Consider the following 12,293-nt stretch of genomic DNA (forward strand, 5'->3'; position numbering starts at 1 on the left):
CCATCTAACCTGTCTCCTGAGAAACCTGTATGTGGGTCAAGAAGCAACAGTTAGAACCTTACATGAAACAAGTGACTGATTTAAAATTGGGAAAGGAGTACGACAAGGCTGTATATTGTTACCCTGTTAATTTAACTTATATGCAGAGTACATCATGCAAAATGCCAGGCTGGATGACTTACAAGCTGGAATCAAGATTGCCAGGAGAAATATCAGCAACCTCAGATATGCAGATGATACCACTGAAATGGCAGAAGGCAAAGAGGAACTATAAGAGATTCTTGATGAGGGTGAAAGAGGAGAATGATAAAGCTGGCTTAAAACTCAACATTAAAAAACTAAGATCATGGCATCCAGTCCCATTATTCATGGCAAATAGAAGGGGGAAAAGTGGAAGCAGTGACAGATTTTCTCTTCTTGGGATCCAACATCACTGAGATGGTGACTGTAGCCATGAAATTAGAAGACACTTGTTTCTTGGAAGGAAAGTGATGACAAACCTCGACAGTGTATTAAAAAGCAGAGACAACACTTTGCCAACAAAGGTCTGTCTAGTCAAAGCTATGGTTTTTCCAGTAGTCATGTATGGATATGAGAATTGGACCATAAAAAAGAGTGAGCACTCAAGAATTGATGCTTTTGAATTATGGTGCTGGAGAAGACTCTTCAGTGTTCCTTGGACAACAAGATCAAACCAGTCAATCCTAAATGAAATCAACCCTGAGTATTCATTGGAAGGACTGATGTTAAAGCTGAAGCTACAATTATTTGGCCACCTGATGCAAAGAGCAGACTCATTGGAAAAGACCCTGATGCTGGAAAAGATTGAAGGCAAAAGCAAAAGAAGACAGCAGAGTATGAGATGGTTGGACAGCATCACTGACTCAATGGACATGAACTTGGGCAAATTTCAGGAGAAGGTGAGAGACAGGGAGGCCTGGTGTGCTGCAGTCCATGAGGTGCAAAGAGTCGGACACAACTTATCGACTGAACAACAACAACAAATTTAATTGAAAAGAATTCACCCATCTGCTTTCAGATCACAGTAGAATTAAACTAGTAATCAATAAACAGAAAGACAACTGGGAAAACCTCCAAATATTTGAAGATTAAACAACACTGTTCAAAATAACCCATAGGTCAAAGAAGAAATCTCAACAAAAATTTTAAAGTATTTTTAAGTAGATAAAAATGAAACTACAACTTACCAAGTTTGTGCAATGGGGTGAGGGAGTGTGAGGTACACACTACTGGAAATAAGACAGGCTACAAGAGGATTTCCCTGACAATCTGTGGTTAAGACTCTGGGCTTCCACTGCAGGGAACACGGGTTTGATCCCTGGTAGGGGAACTAAGACCCCTTATGATGCATGATGTGGCTGAATAAAAAAAGATATGCTACAAGGATGTATTGTACAACATGGGGGAATATAGACAATACTTCACAGTAACTGTAAATGGAGTATAATCTTTAAAAATTGAATCTTGGGACTTCTCTGGCAGTCCAGTGATTAAGATTCCACGCTTCCAATGCAGGGAGCGTGCATTCACTCTCTGGTCAGAGAACTAAAATCTTACATGCCCAAGCTGCATGCTGTAGCCAAAAAAAAAAAAAAAAATTGAATCTTGATTAATTAATTAAGGAAGATTTAAGATTAACCACCTAAGCCTCCACCTTAAGAAGCCAGAAAAAGAGCAAATTAAATTTAACATAAGCAGATGAAAAGAAAAAATACTGGAGCAGAAATCAATGAAATTGGAAACAGGAAATCAATAGAGAAAATCAACAAAACCAAAAACTGGTTCTTTGATAAGATCCACAAAATGGACAGGCATCTAGCCAGGCTAACTAAGGAAGAAAATAGAGAAGACACACGTCACTAACATCAGAACAGATGCTTTATTACTATAGATTCCACGGGCATTAAGAGGATAATAAAAGAAAATTATGCACAACTCTATGCCCACAAATTTGATACCCAGATTTAAACACACCAATTACTTAAAGACGAAACCTGCCAAATCTCACATAAGAAGAAACAGACAATCTGGATAGGCTTATAACTATTAAAAATTTAATCAATAATTAATAATCTTCTAAAACCGAAAGCAGCAGGTCCCAGATAGGTTCACTTGTAAAGTCCATCAAACATTCAAAAAGAAATTATACCAATTCTCCACAATCTTTTCAAGAAGACAGAAGTGGAGGGAATACTTTCTAACTTATTCTATGAGGCCATCATTACCCAAACACCAAAACCAGGCAAAGACATTATAAGAAAAGAAAACTAAAGACCAGTATCTCTCATGAACATGGAAATAAAATCCTCTGCAAAATATTAACAAATCCAATCCAACAATGCATAAAAAAAATTATACACCATAACTAAGAGGGTTTTAACGCTAGGTATGCAAAGCTAGTTCAATATTTGAAAATCAATTAATGTAAACCATTATACCAATAGCTAAAGGAGCAAAATCAAATGATCACATCAACAGATCGGAAAAAGCATTTGACAAAGTCTAAAATCCATCTATTAAAAAAATCTTTCAGTAAATTAGGAATGGAAGGGAAGTTCCTCAATTTGATGAAGAACATCTATAAAAATGTACAGCTAACATTGACACTTAATGATAATAAACTTCAAGGTTTTCTGCCAAAATCAGAAAAATGGCATGACTATATCTTCTCACCACTGCTTTTCATCATACTGGAAGTTCCAGCTAATACAATAAGCTAAAAAAAAGGAGTTACAAAGTATACAGACTGGGAAGGAAGAAAGTATAAAAACTGTCTTTGTTCACAGATGACATAATGGCCTATGTAGAAAATCTGGGGGAAAAAAATCAACAAAAATCCTTCTGAAACAAGTAAGTGATTGTATCAAAGTTGCAGGATACAAGGTTAATGTACAAAAGTCAACACTTTATACCATCAATGAACAAGTGGAATTTGAAATTAAAAATATTACCAATCACATTAGCACCTCCAAAATGAAATAGTTAGGTATAAATCTAACAAGTTATAGATGTACAAGGTCTACATGAGGAAAATTTAAAAACTCAGATGAAAGATATCAAAGAAGAACTACTTAAATGTAGAGTTTCCACGTTCACGGACAGGAAGACTCAACACTGTCAAGATGTCACTTCTTCCCAACTTGATCTGTAGATTCAATACAAACACAATCAAAGTCTCAGCAAATTACTTTATGGATGGAGAAACTGATTCTAAAGTTTATATGCAGAGGCAAAAGATCCAGAATATCCAACTCAATACTGAAGAAGAAGAACAAGAGTTGGAAGACTGATATTATCAAACTCAGGACTTACTCTAAAGCTACAGTGGTCAAAACTGTGTGATGTTAGAGGAAGAACAAATAGATTAATTGAGTAGAATAGAGCCAGAAACAGACCCAGAATAATATAATTAACTAATGCTTGACAAAGGAGCAAAAGTAATACAATAGAAAAAAGACATTCTTCCTAACAAATAGTGCTGTAATGACTGGACAGCCACCTGAAAAAAAAGAATAGATGCAAATCCTCATAAAAATTAACTCAAAATGGATCACAGACCTAATCATAAAACACAAAACCACACTCCTAGAATATAACGTAGGACAAAACCTTGATGACCTGAGACAGGACAATGACATTTTAGATGCAACACCAGATGTACAATCCATGAAATAAATAATTGATAAGCTGGTCTAGAGTAAAATGAAAAACTTCTACTCTGAAAGAGGAGAAAGCAAGCCACAAATATTAATACTTGCAAGAGACATCTGATAAAGGACTGTTATCCAAAACATACAAAAATCCACTTAAAACTCAACAATAAGAAAATAAACAACCTGATTAAAAAGCAGGCAAACGATGTGAAAAGACACATCATCAATGAAGATACACAGATGGCAAGTAAGCATATGAAAAAATCTTCAATACCATGTATCACTAGGGATAAGCAAACTGAAACAACAAGGTACTATTATAAATGTATTAGAATGGCCAAATTACAAAACACTGACAACACCACAAGTTGGAAAGTTTCTGTAGAGCAACTGAAATTCTCATTTGTTGCTGGTGGGAATGTCAAAATGGTTCAGCCACTTTATAAAACTACCCTTAATCATACAATCTTGCAATCACCCTCCTTCGTATTTAACCAAATGAACTGATAATTTATGTACACATGAAAACCTGTGAGAGTGGTATATCCAGACAATAGAATATTATTCAGCACTAAAAAGAAATGATCTGTCAAGCCATGATAAGATATGGAAGAAAGCTAAATGCATATTACTAAGAGAAATGAACCAATCTGAAGAGGCTACATACTATATGATTCCAATTACATGACATTTTGGAAAAGGCAAAACTATGGAGACAGTGAAAAGATTAGTGAATGTCAGGAGTTGGGGTACAGAGTGATGAACACATGGGACACAGAGGACTTTTAGGGCAGTAAAACTACTCTGCATACTACAATGGTAGATACATGTCACTATACATTTGTCAAAACTCATACAACGCACATGAAGAGCGAACCCTAATGTAAACTACGGGTTTTGGGTAATAATGATGTGACAATGCAGGTTCAACAGTTGTAACAAATGTACTATTCTGGTGCTGGATATTGATGGTGCGGGAGGTGGTTACATGTGTGGGGACAGGGTATATGGGAACTCTGTACAATCTGCTCAGTTTTACCATGAATCTAAAACTGCTCTAAAAAAAGTTTATTAATTAAAAGAAAAAAAAAAAAAAACCACAATGAACTAGAAAGGTTCCACTTCCAGAATGGCTAAGTGCCTACTTAATTGACCTTACTATAGTTATAATCTAGTTATGCTGTTGTTGTTCAGTTGCTAAGTTGTGTCCAACTGTTTGTGACCCCATGAACTGTAGCAAGCCAGCTTCACTATGTCCCTAAGTTTGGTCAAACTCATGTCAGTGATGCCATCCAACCATCTCATCCTCTGTCACCTAGTAAATATTTAATATTGAACTAAACTGTATGAAATGAACCTACTTTAAAATCCATAGACCCCATATTATTCAACATATCCCAGACTTTAAAGTGAAAATAAAGAGTCTTAGAATATTCTGTGGATCCAAATATCAGGATGTATAAGATTTTAGAATTAATCCAATATGAAGTTTGAGCTTTCTCAACATTTGGTTAAATACAGAGTCCACAGTCATGAACTGAGCTTTTACATCAGTTCTTCCTCCCTGGATCTGAGGCCTACCTAGATTTTCTGCAGTATTTAAGAGAGATGATGATGATAGCTAACATTTATGGAGTACTAAGCATGTACTAAGCATGTTATATGTATTAACATAAAGCTAGAGTCCGCAGACCCAGGCAGGCTGAAAAGACCAGATGATGTTCTCGAGTCCCCAAGTAGGGAAGATTTAGTCCTAAACTCTGTCAGGAATCTAAACAAAGAGATAATCATATCACAGAGAAGCTGCAAGTAGCAATTACTGCCTGGCATTCACATTACAGTTGTGATACTATGTTCAAGGTTTGGAAGTGCTAAATTAACTTCTACATGAAGAAAAGTCCAAGTCAGATATATGCTGAGTTTTTACAAAGTTCATGGTTAGAATGCACTATCTGAGCTAACACCTAGCCCAGTTCATTTTGAAGGAAAAGTCCCTAAGCACAATGAGAGATCTGCTTTAAAAGCCAAGTAGGTCTAGTTCCCTGGGTCTGCCTGTGCTCTTGGTGGTGTCTTCTCATATTAGGGTTAGTATAGTAATTGAGAATTCTACTGATTCTTGGAAAAGGGTCATGAGGACACTGAATTGCTGGATCTGAGTGAGTCTGATAAAGTGAGACCCTTATCTCAAGGACACAGATCAGTTTCAAAATCACCCGATTCTTAGGGTGCTCAAACAACTATTCCTCATTCATCCGCACACTCTCCAAAGACACAGTAAACTATCAGCAAGGAGACAAACTCAAGTGGAACAGACCTGTCTTGTTTGGTTTAACGCTATACTGTTTCACTACTTTGGTACCTTCTTATTGCCCAAAGACAAGGCCTGTAGATTATCAAATCCAGGCAGCAATGGCTTCCTATGGGTCCAAGCCTGCTCTGTTTCCATTATCCCGAGGTCTAGAACTTCCACTGTAAACAGAATAGCAGTGAACAGTGCAGCAGAGCAACAACTCCTTCCACAAAGCTGAGTCCCCTGGTCTGACTCCCCTGAGATTTAAGAATACATGTCTAGACTAAAACACACGGCTAACTCCAATGAGGTCATCTGCTTCATAATTTTTATATATTCTTTAGTCAGACACAAGTACATCAGTCCTTACACTGCCTAGAAGAGTCCATATTCCAGATGAAGCTGAGTTTGAATGCATCAGTGATTCCACATACTGGAATTGAAGCAAATGTCAACATGAAACAAACAGTTCTCTCACTACTGTTGACTCCTGTTCTAAAAGAGGGAAAGTTATTAAGAGTCCTATGAGGCAGAAAACCATCTGTGTGAACCCTAATGCTTGGGCAAGGTAGGACAAAATGTTAATGGAGCCCTCATCACATGGTCCCAGATGACCGGAGTCATAACACACTCTCAACACACCAGAACAGGGGTGGTGGACCCAAGACATGCACAAGCCAAAAGTAATATTGACAGGTCAAGGCAAGAAATAACTAAGAGTCAAAAACAGACTGAACACACTCTCCCATAGAAAGCATGCCCATGAGTTCTGTCTGCTTCAGTCAGCCAAGTGAAGAAACAATATATTGTAACATGATGAACCTCATGCAGTGAGAAGAGGAAGGAAATTGGGCATCTGTGACCACTCTTTTATTCCACCTTTCTTAATCTTTAAGCACTCACCTGTGTGGCCATGGAGTGGTGAGTGTGGCCGTGGTAGTGTAGGTGATGTACTAGAGGTCACAATCAAACTCTTGCGGTTACTTGTCCGACAGCTGCAATGAAAACACAAATGTCAATTATAACAGGGTTGTATCATGGGCCCAAAGAACTTGAGTGGCTATCGAGAGACAAAGTCACATCATTTCATGAGCTGAGCAGTATAATACTTTGAACTGGGTTAGCAATTACTGTTTGCACAGTGAGATTTCATAATTTATTGTGTTCCATCTTGCAGTAACTTTTGTCACGGCCTTGACTTTTATCTTGTATTGCCACTGCACTTTTCCAATGTGCAGGTTTTGCTTCCCAAGCAAATATCCAAGGAGTTCCCTAAATGTCATAACCATGCACTAAATGGTATCTAATGAAGAGTGACCACTCCAAGTTTGATTCAGAAAACAAAAAACACAAGCCATAAATATTCTCATCTCTCAAAAAAATTAATATTCTTGCCATAAAAATGAAATTATCAAATCTATGAAATTTATCTTTGAAAAACTGCTTAATCAATTAATTAATAGTCTCATTTCACCATAAATTTCAGAGCAGGGCTGGGTTCCTTCTACAAAGTTGGCTTTCCTTTACATTTTAATGCCTGAGAATTTTTCTTGTGCTTGGAGAAAGTCAAATCATGTTGAAGAGTCATTTCATGCTCAACCTGTTATTGTAAAGTATATGTAAATTTATTTGAAAGTTAGCCCATCTTTTAAAGGGATTAAAGAAGCCTGGTCATTTATATTCATCGAAACAAATATTTAGAGCTTCCCTGGTGGCTCAGGTGGTAAAGCGTCTGCCCACAATGCGGGAGACCCGAGTTCAATCCCTGGGTCAGGGAGATGCCCTGGAGAAGGAAATGGCAACCCACTCCAGTACTCTTGCCTGGAAAATCCTATGGACGGAGGAGCCTGGCAGGCTACAGTCCATGGGGTCACAAAGAGTTGGACACGACTGAGGGTCTTCACTTTCACTTTCTTTCAAACAAATATTTACTGAACATCAACTGCACACCAGGCACCATTCCAGGTGCAAGGGAAGCTGTAGAGAACAAAAGAAAATCTCTATCCTCAAATGGCAGTAAACACTGATATGAAGAGAGAGAATCTTTAAGAAACAGCAAAGAACTCAAGTAGGTGGCAGGAGGGGAAAATGACAAGGAAAAAAGTAGGTTATAGAAGCTGTGGGTATAGACTGCAGCCAGACTCTGTAGGGCTGCCAGACTGCTGTAAAGAACTATTGGAAATGTGATAAGGAATCACTGGAAGGATTGTGATCAATCTCAAGAGATTGTGATTAGAAATTACACATACCTGTCCCTAAGAAACCATCAGGAATCATCTGATCACATCTCACATGCCCTTATTACCCCCTGTTACCACCAAAGGCCCAAGTCTTCCACCTCTAATTTGACACAGTCTCCCTCTACTCCTTGATCTTAAGAAAAAAAGAAAGCTTACACCATGCCTCCCGGAACTGTCATCAGCAAACTATAACCTTAACTTATTTTCTCAACATTCAGTTTCAATTCTGGCTCAAACTGAAACCGTGCTATCCCCTAGGACACCACAGTCCTGGTGAAAATTCCAATCCTTTTAAACCTAACTTTCCATCTATTTTGCAACTGCACTTGGGCAGCTGACGGTGAATGAAGAAAAATCCAAAATCATGTTGGCTGGTGTTTCTTTATGTTTATGATGATAACTGTCAAGTGGATCCATACTACGTCTACTTAGGTAACATACTTTCTTTCTCTCCAAGACAACTTACATCTCAAGACTAATTCACATCTTCTCCCCAAACCTCCAGTACTTCTTCCCTTCCCCAAATCCTATCCTCATCTGTTGACTTGGCTTTTTATTCAACTAGGGGTAAAAAGAATCAAAACAAAAAGAAGTACTATGTATTTCTGCTCCAAAAATCTTACTAGCCTGGAGAATTTCCTGGTGGTCCAGTGGTTAAGAATCCACCTTCCAATGCAGGGGACACAAGTTTGATCCCTGGTCAGGGAACTAAGATCCCACATGCCGTGGGGCAACTAAGCCCACGTGCCCCAACTACTGAGCCTGTGTGCTCTGGAGTCCACATGCCACAGCTAGAGCCCGTGTGTCACAACAAAAGATCCCGAATGTCGCAACTAAGATCTGATTCAGTCAAAAATAAATAATACATGTTTTTAAAAAATCTATCAGCCTAAGTCTGTATACATATACTGACTTTCCCATCAACAGCAGCAGAAGACCATGTTGCTATGAAAGTAAATTCCCTGACTCCCTATTCAAGAAGTCTATACCTCCACTGTCTTCCTTCTCCTGTAACACGAATTTCTACATCCTATTGGGTCATTCTCATCATCATAAAAACATAATGTCATTTCTTACACATCAAGAAAATTAGAATAAAAACTTTCATAAAGTGCTTGGGCCTGGTGCACTGGGAAGACTCAGAGGAATCATGTGGAGAGGGAGGTGGGAGGGGGGATCAGGATGGGGAATACATGTAACTCCATGGCTGATTCAGTCAATGTATGACAAAACCCACTTCAATATTGTAAAGTAATTAGCCTCCAACTAATAAAAATAAATGGGAAAAAAAAAAACAAAAAACTTTCATAGACCTCTCCCCTGTTTGGGAAAAAGTCCATGCAGGGATTCTGTACTTGTTATCCTCATATCTCATTTCCTATTATCTCTTTAAAAAAAAATTATTCTTGGCTGTGCTGGGTCTTTGTTGCTGCGCAGGTCTTTCTCCAGTTGTGGAGGAGGAGGGGCACTCCCCAGCTGTGGTACGTAGGCTTCTCACTGCGGTGGCCTCTCTTGCTGGTCTTAAGAGCATGGTCTTAGCTGCTCCGAGGCACGTGGGATCTTCCCTGATTAGGGATCGAACTCATCTCCCATATTGGGAAGTGACTCCTTTACCACTGAGCCACAAGGAAGGCCCTCCTATTCTCTGTTTAACCCACTCTACACTAGACAACCAACATCCTTCTTGTCTGTTATCAAGGTCATCGCTAACAAAGTCAATTCTCAGTCCTTGTCTTATGTAACCTCTCAACACCATTCAACGGTTATAACTTCCTCTTCTAAAAAACAAACTGGGATTCAATTTATATTCAATTAGGTGTTCTGTTCAATGAGCCCTGACAACTGTACACATTTATATAATACATCCAAAACAAAAGACAGTGATTCTATTACCCCAGAAAGTCCCCAAGTGCCCCTTCTGGTCAAAGCTACTGTGAGTCCATTTTATTTCCTTTATTGGCTTAGTAACTATCAGTTCAGTTCAGGTCAACCATAGCTTTGACTAGACGGACCTTTGTTGGCAAAATGTTGTCTCTGGTTTTTAATACTCTGTCTAGGTTTGTCATATTTTATGAAAGGTACATATGAAATCACATTAACCCTTAGAAAGCTTATTCGGACCGAGGGGATCTTGAGCAGAAAGATACCCAAGGTCTCCTGTACTAGGGCTCACACTACCTTCTTCAACAGGTATGCCCTCGCTCTTTAACTTACTCAATTCTACCCAATCCATAAGAACCATGAGCTCGAACGTGGTTTTGTGTGAATTCTCTTTTAGTCTTCCAAGCAGAATGAAAAAATGAAACAGCTTTCAGACATTAGACAACAAGCAGTGTAGGACAGTGATCACTTAAAGAGAAGGGAAACAAACAAGGTCAGTCCTACAACCGCCTGAGCTTACTACCTGGAAAGACATGCCCACAACAGCACAGGGAGAAGATGGCCCGCACAGAACCTGGGGGTTGAGGAAACTTCCCTAAGAAAAAGAGCAGGCGGAATCACTCCCTGGTACTCAAACAGGGTTGGGAACAGTTTGTGTTTCCACCAGACAGAGGGGGGAAACCTGGTTATTCACGGGACATTAGCAAGGAAAACCTTAACAAAGTTTAAAAGCAATCCTTAAAAGATCAAATTATTTCCAAGTAATTTAACTGTGTCCCAGAATAAGGCTCAAAAATAATACTGAAAGAAGCAAAAAAAAAAAAAAAAAAAAAAAAATCTGTCATACAAAGTCAAATTCAGTGATTGGTACATAATAAAAATTACTAGGCATGGAAAAAAGGGGGAAATATGACCCATGATGTGATGTGGGGGGGTGGGGGAGAGTAGAAATAACAAACCCAGAGATGGTACACACAGAATCAGAAGAGAAATAACAAAATCATTATAACTATATTCCATATTTTCTAAACATACTTTTTTCCCCCCTTTTAAAAATTTTATTTATTTATTTTTAGCTGTGTGGATCTTCGTTGGGACATGCAGGATTCTCTACCTGTGATATGTGGGTTTAGCTGCCACGCAGCAAATGGGATCTTAGTTTCCCGACCAAGGATCGAACCTGCATCTCTTGTATTGGAGGCAGAGTCTTAACCACTGGACCAACGGGGAAGCCTCTATATTTTCAGTGAGGCACAGGAAAGTGTAAGCATATTAAGGAGAGATTATGGATGATACTTTTAAAAATCCAAATAGGACTTCCAGAGATTAAGAGTCTCAGATGAAAATTAAACAGGATGGCATTAACAGGAGATAAAGCACTGCAGAAGAAAGATTCGTGATCCTAGATACAGTGAGAAAAAAACTATGCAAAATGAAACAGAAAAAAGAACTTTTTTTATTTTTAAAAATTAATTTATTTATTTTAATTGGAGGCTAATTACTTTACAATATTGTGGTGGTTTTTGCCATACCTCAACATGAATCAGTCATGGGTGTACATGTATCCCCCTCATCCTGAACCCCCCTTCCACCTTCCTCCCCACCCCATCCCTCTGGGTTGTCCCAGAGCACCAGCTTTGAGTGCCCTGCTTCATGAATTGAACTTGCACTGGTCATCTATTTTACATATGGTAATATACATGTTTCAGTGCCAGAGAAAAGGGAACTTTTAAATGGAAAGAGCACCAGGGAGCTGTGCAATAACTTCTGCCAACCACTGTGTCATTAATCCCTGAAAGGGAGGGGGGAGAAACAGAAAAAATATTTGCAGAAATAACTGCTGAAATTTTTCCAAATTTGACAATTATAAACTCCCAGATCTAACTGGCTCAATGAACCCCAAGCACAAGAAACATGAAGAAAAGCATCCAAAGCATATCACAATCAAATTACTTAAAACTGATGATAAAATCTTAAGAGCTGCCAGATAGAAAAATTACATAACACAATTGAATAAAGATAACAATGACAACAAACTTCTGCTTGGAAAAAGATGCAAGCCAGAAGACAGTGAAGAAATGTCTTAAAGCACTGAACCTAGAATTCAATACCAAGTGAAAATATCTTTCAAAAAAGGTAGTACAAATAAAGATTTTTCAGACACACAAAAGCTGAAATAACTCATTATCAACAGATCTGCACTATAGT

The 12,293-nt window shown here is 38.3% G+C and overlaps 1 protein-coding gene across 4 annotated transcripts in view; it reads right to left on the bottom strand.

Moving 5' to 3' along the window:
* Positions 1-12,293, bottom strand: part of MAST2 (microtubule associated serine/threonine kinase 2) — a 203,055-nt gene that overhangs the window by 51,342 nt on the left and 139,420 nt on the right. For all 4 annotated transcript variants that reach the window (XM_061122025.1, XM_061122024.1, XM_061122023.1 and 1 more), the window contains one exon: positions 6,868-6,959. In XM_061122025.1, coding sequence (XP_060978008.1) covers positions 6,868-6,959 — 92 coding nt within the window. The remainder of the gene's footprint in view (positions 1-6,867; positions 6,960-12,293) is intronic.

The sequence above is a fragment of the Dama dama genome, chromosome 20, assembly GCF_033118175.1.
Source record: "Dama dama isolate Ldn47 chromosome 20, ASM3311817v1, whole genome shotgun sequence".
Taxonomy (NCBI): Eukaryota; Metazoa; Chordata; class Mammalia; order Artiodactyla; family Cervidae; genus Dama; species Dama dama.